The sequence below is a fragment of the Myotis brandtii genome, unplaced genomic scaffold (assembly GCF_000412655.1).
Source record: "Myotis brandtii unplaced genomic scaffold, ASM41265v1 scaffold397, whole genome shotgun sequence".
Lineage (NCBI taxonomy): Eukaryota > Metazoa > Chordata > Mammalia > Chiroptera > Vespertilionidae > Myotis > Myotis brandtii.
The window spans coordinates 286,089-299,512 of record NW_005365229.1 but is presented as its reverse complement, the minus strand read 5'-3'; the positions used below and the strand labels follow the sequence as shown (position 1 = coordinate 299,512).

General features: G+C 49.2%; 1 protein-coding gene across 1 annotated transcript in view; it reads left to right on the top strand.

The window, feature by feature from the left end:
* Positions 1-13,424, top strand: part of ABAT (4-aminobutyrate aminotransferase) — an 80,889-nt gene that overhangs the window by 38,999 nt on the left and 28,466 nt on the right. The window contains exons 6-11 of the mRNA XM_005872999.2: positions 3,482-3,562; positions 4,180-4,272; positions 5,163-5,225; positions 7,929-7,992; positions 8,504-8,652; positions 11,199-11,336. Of these exons, the coding sequence (XP_005873061.1) occupies positions 3,482-3,562; positions 4,180-4,272; positions 5,163-5,225; positions 7,929-7,992; positions 8,504-8,652; positions 11,199-11,336 (588 nt within the window). The remainder of the gene's footprint in view (positions 1-3,481; positions 3,563-4,179; positions 4,273-5,162; positions 5,226-7,928; positions 7,993-8,503; positions 8,653-11,198; positions 11,337-13,424) is intronic.

Genomic DNA, 13,424 nt, shown 5'->3' with positions numbered 1-13,424 from the left:
GACAGACTTCCTTCCAATTTCCCCAGTTCTCCCACTACTGCCTGCTCTTGTTCCGGGGTCCAATCCAGGATGCCACATTGCACTCAGTACCATCCCTTTTTACAACCCAACCCCGATTCCTGGGGGTCTCACTGTCTACCCACGTGCAGACCCCACCCAGACTGTGCCCAGTCCTGCCAGGGGACTGGCTGGGCCTCGAAGGGGATGGTTCTGCCCTTATTCCGTCTGCATTTCCACCCGGGTCTCTTCTACAATGGTGGACACATGTCCTTATGCATTTGTCACAACCCATAAAATGTACGAGACCAAGAGTGAACCCTGATGTAAAACTGTCACCTTTTAAACACCGTTTTACTGGCCACGGAACATCACCCCAAATTAAAGTGGCTTAGCTCACATAACCTCCTGTTGGCATTTAGAAAGTCTCTCCTTTGTGTTGTTATAAATAACGCTACACGAATAATTAGTAGCAAATAATGGGTATCCTTCGTCCATGTTTGAAATTGTATGTTCAGAGGAGGCCTGGAAAGGAGGAGGCCGGGTCAGAGTATAAAATAGCGTAAGGCTCTCAACGCACACTAACGCCTCTTGGGGCTGAAACTTCTGCCCTGACCGGTGCCCTGCCAGAACTGGGCATTATCTTTCTCTCCGCTTTAGGAAAGCATTTGAGGCCAGGCTGGTGGGGAGGTTTGGGAGCGCTGGCCCGGTGTGTGTCTCTAACGCTGGCGCGTGGACACCAGCAACCACGCGCGTGTCTGGAGCCAGCCAGGCGGGGCTGCTCTTGTTTAAGCGTGAGGCCGCATGAGTGTGGGACTGTCCCTTGGCCAGTGATTGTTTTAAGAAAATGTCGGCCAGCATTTTAACGTGGGGCGACTTCCCACTAAAATCTGCGTTTCCCTTTCCTTTTGAAATGTGGAGGCTCTGGTCACCTTGGCCTGCGTCCCTGTTCTGCAGTCCCAGGGCTGGGCCGACCCACCCTCGGACAAACAAGCTCTTAGTAACTGCCCTGCCTCCTCCTCTCCCCACTATCAAAGGCGAGTCTGTTTAGCATCAGGCTTGCGCTGTTGATTTCCTTGCAGAGAGAAATACTTCTCTCGGCCCACATCTATCAAAATTAGGGGGGAGAGGAGTCAACAAAGAGAGGCTAGGTCATTTTCTAACACTGCCTTTCTCATACCCAGCCCATCCTGTTTGTTTAGCCAGCTCCCTCACAAGATTGCTCTCCTAAGCTCATTTAGAAGCTCTAGAGCTGCCGCTGCCCTGTGTCTTTGTTCCATGTTTATTTAATTACAATCTAACCCTTGTGCAGCCAAATCCATTCTTTGTAGTGTATAGTCATATGTGTTTTGTCAAAGGCATAGTCATACAGTCACTGTCAAAATCCAGACACATTTAGCCCTGGCTGGGTGGCTCAGTTGGTTGGAGCATTGTCCCATACCCCAAAAGGTTGCGGGTTCAATTCCCAGTCAGGGCATCTACTTAGCTTGTAGGTTTGATCCCTGGCTGGGGCAAGTACCAGAGGCAACTTATTGTTTCTCTCATTGATGTTTCTCTCTCTCTCTCTTTCTCCCTTCCTCTCTAAAATCAATAAAAACATATCCTCGGGTGAGGATTTTTTTTTTAATCCAGACAATTTGCACGCCGTGTTTATAGCAGCACTATTTGTAAGACCCAAAGAGTGACAGCAGCCCAGTGCCCACTGACGGATGAATGAGTACACAGAGTGTGGTCTGTCCACACAATGGAATATTATGCAGCCTTAAAAAGGAAGGAAATTCTATCACATGCTACAACATGAATGAACCTGGAGGACATTATGCTAAATGACACAAGCCCATCACAAAAGGGCGAATACTGTATGATTCCACTTACATGAGGTCCCTAGAGTTGCCAAATTCATAGACAGAAGAAGAACAGTGGTTGCCAAGGGCTGGGAGAGGGGGGATGGGGACTTAGTGTCATACAGATACAGAGTTTCAGTTTCGCAAGATAAAACCAGTCTGGAGATGGATGGTGGTGATGGCCACGCAACACTGTGAATTTACTTAACACTGCTGAACTGTACACTTAGAAATGGTCAATATGGTAAATTTGATGTTATGTGGTTTCACCAGACTTTTTAAGAATCCAGACGTGGTACAATTCATCCCCCAAACATTCTCCTGAGCCCGTTTGTAGTCAGTCCCACCCACGAGCCCGTCTCTGTCCCTGTCGCTCCTCCTTTTCCAGAATGTCGTATACATGGAGCCCTGCTGTGTGTGACCCTTTGGGTCCAGCTCCTGTCACTCAGCCCTGAGGCTTTGAGATTCTTCCGTGTTCTTCTGGCCCTTGCGTGCGTCAGTCCACTGTTCCTCTTTATTGCTGAGCAGTAGTCCACAGTGTTCGTGGACCACAGTTTACGTATCTTTTCCCCATTGGTGTTGTTTCCCGATTTGGGCAGATACAAACAAAAGCCGCTATAAACATTCATGCTTATTCAGGTCTTTGTGTGGACACAGACTTTCACTTCACTTAGGCCAGTGGTTCTCAACCTTCCTAATGCCGCGACCCTTTAATACAGTTCCTCATGTTGTGGTGACCCCCAATTTCATTGTTACAAATTGAACATAATTAAAGCATAGTGATTAAGCACAAAAACAATATGTAATTATATATGTGTTTTCCGATGGTCTTAGGCGACCCCTGTGAAAGGGTCGTTCGACCCCCAAAGGGGTCGAGACCCACAGGTTGAGAACTGCTGACTTAGGCAAACTCCTAGGTGTGGCCCTGCTGGGTGCGTATGTATTTAACGTGATAAGAAAAGGTCAGACTGCCTCCCAAAGTGGCCGCACCACGTTACCTTCCCACCAGCGGTGAATGAGCGTTCTAGGTGCTCCACTTCCTTGTCAGTACTTGTTATTTTCCATTTCTTAATTTTTAGCCATTTTGATGGATTTTTTAATTATAAATTCATAGGAAATTGCAAAAAAAATGGTACAAATAAGTCCCATGTACCCCTTGCCCCGTTCCCCCCACAGGCAGCATCTTGTGTAATTATAGTGCTATATCACAACCAAGAAATTGACACTTCTTTTTAAAACCCAGAGCAACCCTAGTGGATTTCTCTAAAAGTGAAGGGAGTCCAGCCGGCGAGGCTCAGTGGTTGAGCATTGACCTATGAGCCAGGAGGTCACGGTTCAATTCCTGATCTCAGGACACATTCCCGGGTTGCGGGCTTGATCCCCAGTGTGGGGTCTGCAGGAGGCAGCCAATCAATGATCCTCTCTCGTCGTTGATGTTTCTGTCTCTCCCTCTCCCTTCCTCTCTGAAATCAATAATAAAAAATATATATTTACAAATAATAAACAACAAATAAATAAAAGTGCGGGGAATCCATCATTCCAGCACCGACACACCGCCATCAGCCTCTGGACCCCATTCCTGTGAGCAGGGAGCTGGGTCAGGTCTGAGCATCACAGTCTGTCTTTGGGCCTTTTTGCAGAGCACGTTCATCAACAGACCTGCCCTGGGAATCCTGCCTCCGGAGAACTTTGTGGAGAAGCTGCAGGAGTCCTTGCTCTCGGTGAGTGGTGAGTCCATGGGGACAGCCTCCGCTGCGGGGACCCACCCCACCCGGGCCCAGGTCCTCCCGCTGCACAGGCAGCTCTGAGCTCCCGGAGGCGGTACCAGGGGAAGGAAAGAATTGGGAGCCTTGCAATCAGGATGGGGTGTTTCTATGTCAGTCTTTGTGCTGTTTCTTTCACAAAGATTATTTTTACTTTTCCTTTGGAAGGAAAGAGGGGATACCTTGTGTGCAGAAAAAAAGGGAACTCGGGAAAAATTAATGTTTGTCCCGAGACAGGAGCTTTGCATGTTATGCAACCCTCCTCGATGTTTTGGTGTCAGTTGTTACAACAATTAAAATCATTCCGAACCTCAACTTCTCACCTGCAAAATGTGAGAAAGGGGGTGGCAGTTGCATCAGGAGGATAGACTAGGCTTCTCTTCACCCTTTTTTCCTCTCTGCCCTCCAGCCTGGGCTTCCCCACCCCCTGGAAGAGCCGGAGTCCAGTCTCCCAGGCCCATGGCTTCCAGGATAATCCCTGGTTGCGTCCCAGCCTCTCTGTGCTTCCCACGGCTCCAGCTGGGGGAGGGGGAGTGGAGAAGGAGCTGAGCCCACAGCTGTTTCTCTGCCTGCAGGTGGCTCCCAAAGGGATGTCCCAGCTCATTACCATGGCCTGCGGCTCCTGCTCCAATGAAAACGCCTTCAAGACCATCTTCATGTGGTACCGGGTAAGGTCTGCGGCCCAAAGACAGACACACACACACACACACACACACACACACACAGGCTCCCCAGCACCCAGCTGCACACTCACTCCTAGTCCTGCTGTTCATCCCAACTGGCCAGAGTACTGGACATCAATGACCACACTCTAAATCCAGAGGAGAGGAGGCCCCTGCCTGGCCGGGCTTTCCAAACATGCCGGTGGGGAATGGCGCAGAGAGCCAAAGCTTTGGCACCAACCTTACCTAATGTAGTTACACGGTTTTACCTGGAATGACTTATCTCAGCAGATCTTAGTTGCTAGTGGAAGAGTGATGCACCTTGTGTGTTCATCTATTTATTTCACCACAAGGACAGTTAACAGTCTCAGGCTTCAGTACATAAGGGCAATGATCATATTGCACATACTCAGAGTCTGGGGCTTTGACTGGAAATAAAATAACAAACATTCATCCAAGGGTCATAAGGTTTGCAAACCAGAAACACTACTAGGTCATACTGAGTGCTCCCAGGAAGAAAGAAGTCTGGGAGCTTTATAGGACAAAGTACCTCCTTGAGAAGAATCAGTTCTGCATTCCAGCCCCTGGGTTGGTCCAGGGTCGTAACTGTCAGATGTCTGGCAGTCTAGACAATGTAACGTTTTCTTCTTGAGGTCATTCCGAAGGTTTGATGTACGTCCAGGCGATGATGCACAACAAACACACTGATGTACATCCAGGTATTGGCGAGGGACTGCAGGGTTCAAAAGTTTAAGTTCCCACTCTATTCCTCAGTCAACACATAGATCAGCTCTTGAGCGAGCACTCGGGTTGTCTGGCTAACTGTGGGCGAGTGGAAGTGGAAGCCCCTCCTCCCCAGAACATCTCTGAGATTTCGTTCTGTTGTGTTTCATCAGAATAAGGAAAGGGGTCGAACGGGTTTCTCCAAAGAGGAGCTGGAGACGTGCATGGTCAACCAGGTAAGTGGAGGGGCTCCTCCTCCTCCAGGAGGGAGCCGCCACAGCCCCCACAGGGGGACGCTAGTCAGTGGACCTTGTCCTCAGTCAGCACAGGCTGCCATGACAAATGCCATAGACAGGCTTCCATGACAAATGCGCTCACAGCTACAGGGTTGAAGTCCAAGATCAAGGTGCCAGCAGACTTGGTTCCCCAGGGCAGGCTCTCTTCCTGGCTTGCAGGCAGCTGCCTGCTTACTGTGTCCCCCCATGTCAGGGAGAGAGTCAGCGAGCTCACAGCTACAGGGTTGAAGTCCAAGATCAAGGTGCCAGCAGATTTGGTTCCCCAGGGCAGGCTCTCTTCCTGGCTTGCATGTGTCCCCCCATGTCAGGGAGAGAATTAGCAAGCTCTCTTGTGCCTCATTTTATAAAGACACTAATCCCATCATTGGGGCCCCCTCATGACCTCATCCAACCCTAATACCTCCCCAAGGTCCCGTGTTCAAATACCATCACATTGAGGTTAGGGCTTCGACATATGAGTTTGGGGGATAAACATCCAGTCCATAACAAGGGGTCCCCAAGGATTGTGCCTCCCTAGTCCATTTCCTTAGTATCGAGGGGAAAGGAGCTCTCCCTGACCCAGAACGATAGTTTCCCAGGACAACTGCCAGAGCTTAACCCATCTGAGGAGGCTTTATGCATTCTCTAGGGCAGTGGTCGGCAAACTGTGGCTCGCGAGCCACATGCGGCTCTTTGGCCCCTTGAGTGTGGCTCTTCCACAAAATACCGACTTTTGCGCATGGACCACGAAGTTTCTATCGCACTGTACGTGCGCGCCCGCACGTGGTATTTTGTGGTATTTTGGTTGTAACGATAACCAAAAAGACTGGAAGCCCCTATACGCCCAGCAATGGGGGAAAGGGGTTAAGTGTAGGGGTTTCCAAAGGCACCAAGGAGGCCACTGTTGGGCACAGTGGTGGTGGGGACCACAGGAAAACCAAGTAAGAAGGTCCAAGCTCACAGCCATCCTCAATCAGAGCACGCCTGTCCTTCCCCCTTCCACTTATGGGGTCCCATTATGATTTAGGCAGAAATGTCTGCTGATTAAAAAAGAATCAAGGGCCACTGAACTCAGTTATGCACCGCGTACATCTACAATATCCTGCAGCAAAAATCGTTAGAGAGGGCTTCTCTTTGCTTGGAAACACCCGTGCTATAATTTAGTGAAAACAGTGGAATATAAATTGTATGGACACTAAATAAATATACAGGAAATTACTACAAGGAATCCTGCTAACATGTTTATAATGAGATGCCTGTGGCTAGTGAGATTGTTTACTTCCGTTTTTTTCTTTTGTGCCTTCTTAATTTTTTATTCCTAATCCCGCCTCTTGCTAGCAATAGATCCATACCATTCTCCATATTCATACAAACCTATGTAAACTTAAGCTTTTTCTTTTTTCTCCTGGCCATTTTTAAAAATATATTTTTATTGATTTCAGTGAGGAAGAGAGAGATAGAAACATTAATGATGAGAGAGAATCATTGATTGGCTGCCTCCTGCACGTACCACACTGGGGATCGAGATGTGCCCTTTACCGGAATCAAACCCAGGTCTCTTCAGTCCACAAGCCAATGCTCTATCCACTGAGCCAAATCAGCTAGAACTCTCCTGGCCATTTTTTTTAAAGAAGTGGATTGTGGCCTGTCTCTTTCTCATTTGATATCTGTGGGCATCCTAGTCCACCAATATTTTTGCATCTTATTCCTCCTGTTTAATCTGCAGCCAAAAAATGTGTGAAGATGTGTATATATTATATTTATACAAAGGAACAAGAAAAATGTTTCCTTACCAAAGGGAAATGACAAGACAGTATACTGTAGTTTGTAGGAGGAAGTCTTAGAGCTTTTTCCTGGGGTCTCAGGTACCTGGTGGACGTCAGCCAGCCAAAGAACATGCTGTATCAAATTCCCAGAGGCTAGGGGTCCCCATGGTTGCCTCTGCAGCATCCTCAGTAGTTCTACCTGAGTCAGCTAGAAACAGGTGTGATTCCTGGCCAGGTGGAGGGTCAGGAAAATGCAGCTGTGCCATCCACTGGGGGCGGGGAGGGGACTGGGAGGTCAGGTGTCCCTCCTGAACACAGGGGCAGCCGCCCTGGGGAGATGGAAAGGCGGGGGTCCTCCCTGCCCAGCCTCTCGCTCTGGCATGCATTCCCTGTGAGGTGCCCCACTCAGCCTCATGTAGGAGGCACCTGTCCGCACCTGGCCCACCTGGTTGCTGTGGAAGCCAGAGCAGGCTGGAGCGGGGAGAGAGCCTGTAGAAGCTGGAAGAACCTGCAGACAGGGGTTGAAAACTCAGAAGCCCCAAGCAGCCCGGCAGGTAGTGGCAGGTGATGTAAAGGAGAAAGGCGGGCAGTGGGCCCTGGAGCAGTGCGCTCGCCCAGATGTTAGACTTGGGCTACAAAATGGGCCCAAATGGTGCAGAACTTAAGAGAAGACAGTTCAGATATATATGTGAAATCTCTTGATTAAAATTCTTTGCATGTGGGCAAAACATCTGTTCCCTGGCTAGAGAAGTGGGGGGTCCAGTTTGTGACTTTGGCTTGAGGAGGGTCACCCAGTTCTCCTGATAGACTTTGGTGCTCCCCCGCGCTCTCAGGAGCAACCACAGAGCCCCCCCACTTCTCACGACCGTGACTGATGACTGCTACTTCTTGTTTCTAGGCCCCTGGCTGCCCCGACTACAGCATCCTCTCCTTCATGGGCGCGTTCCACGGGAGGACCATGGGTAAGGAGGATCCCCTGGGATCCCGAGTGGCAGTTAGAGTAATAATAGCGGCAATGATATCAACAGCTGCCTTTGATCTCGCGTGGGCCGTTTTCCCACCTTGTCCCACTGACGCACACTGCTCTGCAGAGGGGGAATTTTTATGGCCACTTTGCAGGTGGGGGAAATCGAGGTGCAGCAAGGAGAGAAACATTCAAGGCCATCCAGCAGCAGAGCCAGGATTTGAACCTTTGTCTCTCTGCCTTCAAAGCCTGTGCTTAATCTGTGATGAATGAGAAAGCAACACGCACGCACACACATACACATGCACAAACATGCACACGCACACACAAACACACACACACGGTTCATGGGTTCTACTTCAGCTTCAGGCTGTTACGGGAACTGGGGTTCTGCAGGCAACAGGCCTCCTGGGCATTTGAGGTCTTGACTTGAAATGCCCATCTCCTTTTTGACCATTCACTGTGCTCCCCCAAACCAACCACTCTCTCCTGTTTTGTGGGGGGGCCAGGTTGCTTAGCGACCACACATTCCAAAGCTATTCACAAGATCGACATCCCTTCCTTCGACTGGCCCATCGCACCGTTCCCACGGCTGAAGTACCCTCTGGAGGAGTTTGTGAAGGAGAACCAGCAAGAAGAGGCCCGCTGCCTAGAAGAGGTAACAGGGGACCTTCCAGACCCTCCCACACCCCATCCTCGTACCCTCGACACCCCACGACCTCTCCTGGAAAAGAGGAACAATGAGCTTACCTGGGCCTGCAGGGATCTCCCTGGGAGGGACATAGGGACCGAGAGGCCTTCTGGCCCAGTGTTTCATATCAGGGAGGTAATGGCACGTTGATTTTGCCACCCAGCGTCCATCAGCCCACTCCTGGTACCAACTTCAGCATCACTCACATGTCTTTGGAGGCGAGTGTCAGTGACTAGACTAGAGAAAGTGAATTGATGGGCAGAACAAGGGCAGCTCGTAGGAAAGGTGGCTGCCCAGGATCCTCTGGTCTAGCGTTTGTCAGCCTTCTCCCGGATCCTGGTGCTGCTTTGGGAGCCTCGGGGGGCAGGGGGCCCCTGAGGACATGTACCCCTGTTGCCTCCACTTCAACCAGAGGATCTCATTTTGATCTGTCCCACGTATTGGGGTTCCATGTAAGACACTGGAAGGATGCTGTTGCTGGGGGAAATGGCTTTCGCTCTTGAGGTTGGGATTTGAGCTCAAATAAGGCTACTCTGAGGCTGGTTTGCCTCGTAGGCACATCTTTCTTTTCAAGTACTAGTTAATGCCTACAGGCGGGAAGCGAAGTGCAAAAAATCAATAAAATATATTTTAAAAAATTTAAAAAAATAAAAAAAATAAAAGAGACAAGATAATGGAGTTCGGGCACTGTCCAACAGGAAGGTGAGGCAAGCCACAGAGGTCATTACCACTTTCTAATAATCACATTTTGTAAAAGTAAAAAGAAATGGATGAGATTAATTTCAGTAACATTTTATGGAACCCAATCCATCCAAAATAGTATCATGTCAAAATGTAACTAATACTTACACATGATTGATGAGAGATTTTCTCTTCTTGGTGTTAAATCTTTGAAATCCTGTGCGTGTTTTACACTCAGACACGTCTCAGTTTGGACCAGTTAGCATGGCTCGTGCCAGCAGCCACGAGTGGCTCATGGCCATCTTACTGGAGAGTGCGGGGTAGTAGGAACCCCAGCTCCGAACAAATGAGAAAGTAACCCCCCGATGACAACTTGCAGACGGTTCTCTGAAAGCAGAGAGAAGCATCTCAGAGCTCCCCGGGGGACTGGTGGAGACCCAGCCTAAGTCACGTCCTCCAAGCGGAGGCTTTCCTTAGCGCTGCCTCAGAGAAAGCTTGTCCTTGTTATTCTAGCCAGGTGTACGGGTTAGTGCTTTTTAGTTATGTGTAGTTATTAAGTTACGAATAAAGTACCACAATCACTACTCTTTATTATCTATAAGGTGATGCCCATATTAGAACAAGAATTTAAGAAATACAACCACTTAGAGACAATCAGGGGCTTTCTGTACAACCCCGTCACTGTTAACAGATTTTTTAAAAAATCAATTTCAACTTTATTAACATAATTTACATACCATAAAATGCACTCATTTAAGTACCTAGTTCACCCTAGCCGGTTTTGCTCAGTGGATAGAGTATCAGCCTGCGGACTGAAGGGTCCCAGGTTCAATTCCAGTAAAGGGTGCGTACCTCGGTTGCAGGCTAAATCCTCCCAGCCTGGGCCCCAGTCAGGGGACATGTGGGAAGCAACCAATTGATGTGTCTCTCTCACAGTGATGTTTCTCTCTGTCTTTCCCTCTCTCTTCCACTCTCCCTAAAAGTCAATGGAAAAATATATCCTCGGGTGAGAATTAACAACAAAATAATAATAATAATAATAATAATAATAAATCAATACATTTTGGCAAATAAATGTACTCAAGTAACCATTGTTCCAATCAAGGGCATCTTATCACCTGGGAAATGTCTTTGGATCAGTCTGAGGAGTCGATCCAGAATTCCCACCCCTACCCCTCTCTGTGCAACCACTGCTTGGATTTCTATCACTGTAGATGAGTTTGGCCTCAGCTTTTCTTTTAAATATGTTTTTCTTGATTTTTAGAAAGAGAGGAAGAGAGAGGGATGAAGAGATAGAAACATTGATGAGAGAGAAACATCATTGATCAGCTGCCTCCTGCATGCCTCCCACTGAGGATCAAGCCCGCAACCCGGCATGTGCCCTGACTGGGAATCGAACTGGTAACCTCTTGGTTCCTGGGTCAACACTCAATTGCTGAGCCACGCCGGCCGGGCCTCAGCTTTTTAAACAAATTTTCATCCCAGGTTCTGCAGAGAAAGGGCTCTCCTACCAATAATAATAATATAACAGCAACAACAATAGATTCTGGCATGTCCATCATTGCACAGATCGGGAAGTGAGGCTTCAGAAAGTTACATAATTTGCTCCAGGTTAGCAGTCTGTATCCCACAGGGGCTGGCCCAGTCCTCAGTGGGACACATCCCCTCCACATGTGTGGCTCTGAGTGGGTATCGCCGTCTTCACCGGAAGTGCACACAAAAACATTTTCAACATAACTTCCAGGGGGGAGGCATGGGACCCCCACATGCCCATCTGTGGGTGCTGTCAGGAGCCCCCACGAGCCACTGTCACTTCCCGCTGTGGAATCCAGGTGGAGGATCTGATCGTGAAATATCGGAAAAAGAAGAGGACGGTGGCCGGGATCATCGTGGAGCCCATCCAGTCCGAAGGTGGAGACAACCACGCGTCTGACGACTTCTTCCGGAAGCTGAGAGACATCTCCAGGAAGGTCAGTGCACGGGCCCAGGTTGGACGGGGCCACAGGCCATTTCCAGCCGGTTTCCCAGAGCAAAGGGTAGCTTTGGGGCCTTGTAAACTTCCAGGTGTTCAGAGGCTGCCTGTTGGCCTCACCGTAGAGAATCTGAGGGCAGGGAAAGGTCAGGGAATTCTTCTCTGAAATCGTTTTGCAAAGCCAGCGTCCGTCCAGCCTGCCCTCTTAGTCAGAGGCTTTCTCATCAACAGATTCCAGGGAAGGCCGCAGCCTCCACCCTTTTCTTCCTAGAGACCCCACCTCACCCTTCAGCCCAGTGTGGCCCACATTCAACAGAGGCGACATGAACAGACTTTGTGTGAATACCGTGTTTATGTTAATGCCCTGGATGGACAAACGGCACATCCAACCAGCAAGTTCACAGATGAAGGTTAAATGCCAAGGCTCGATTTAAACACAAACACTAAGTAAATCACAGTCCTGGTGATGACAGCTGTTAGGGAAACAGGGCTGGCCTTGCTGCTGGGCCACGTCTCCTCCTGAGAGGGTCGTCTTGCTCAGGGACTGCAGCCAGGTGCGATGCTGCCGCGCTTTGGTTCAGGGGGATTCCATGTTCTGGTTGGTTCCAGCTCGGCAGCGGCAGGAACCCTGCAGACACAGCTCTGCTGGAACTGCCCACTTAAGCTGTTGTTTAGTTTTTCCAAGAACTTGACCGTGGCTTGCAGTTCAGAAAGCAAGGCCTCTCTGGCTGGATGAGGGGGTCGGAGGTTGATCGATTTGGGGGGTGTTTATTTCCCCCTCCTCTCTCTCCAGCATGGCTGTGCTTCTTTGGTGGATGAGGTCCAGACAGGAGGGGGCTGCACCGGCAAGTTCTGGGCCCACGAGCACTGGGGCTTGGATGACCCTGCAGACGTGATGACCTTCAGCAAGAAGATGATGACCGGGGGCTTCTTCCACAGGGAGGAGCTCAGGCCCAATGCTGTGAGTGCCTGCACACACACCCCCACCACCACCACTCGCCCTCCCCCCATCCCCACCCCACCACCACCTCTTCCTTCCAGGGCAGGGGAGGGAGGCGGCATTGCTTTCTCAGGGCTGCTCCTTTCTCACAAACCAGGAACGGAGTGGACACTTACTGTGCCACAGAAGCTTTCTAAGGCCCGATTCTTACTGATTTAATTCGCCAGTGATTATGATCACCCCTGCTCTCTCCGCTGGGCTGGCTGCCTATCAGTCCACTGTCAGTGTTCTAAATTTTCTGTGTTAGTAACTGCTGTGAACTGAGCATTCACTCTGTGCCTGACCCAGTTCTAAGCACCCTTCATGTACTTTTAGTCCTTACAACAATCTAACCAAGTGGGTGTTATTTTTCTCTACCATTTTACTAATGAGGAATTGGGCACAGGTGGGTTAAGTAAGTTGTCCAAGATCACACAGCCCATTAAGGGATAAAGTCAGGATTCAGACCCAGAGCCCTGCTCTTAACTACTACACTGTACTACCACATGTAAATATGGATTCACACACACACACACACACACACACACACACAGTTATCAGGACCTTAGGATCCTTCCTTCCACCACTCCTGCATCGAGGATGCCTCATGCTCCAAAATAGCCATCACATCCCAATTCAACGCAGTAGAGAGGAAAAAGGAGGGAAGCACACAGTGTCCCTCTCTTTATCTTTAGTGGCCTTCCCAGAACTCCCACAACACTTCTCTCTCTAACACTCTGACTCAGATCTGGTCACATGGCCACTCCTAACTGCAGGAGAGGCTGGGAAGCATGTTTTATATTGGCTTCGCTGACACCCTGAATAATTCATGGGGGAATAAACTGGGTGGTCTTTGAGGGCCAGACTGCCATCAATCCACTCTTGAGTCCACTACCTATGACAGTGATGGCGAACCTTTGACACGTGTGTCAGAGGTGACATGTGAACTCATTTTTTTGGTTGATTTTTCTTTGTTAAATGGCATTTAAATATATAAAATAAATATCAAAAATATAAGTCTTTGTTTTACTATGGTTGCAAATATCAAAAAATTTCTATATGTGACACGGCACCAGAGTTAAGTTAGGGTTTTCCAAAATGCTGACA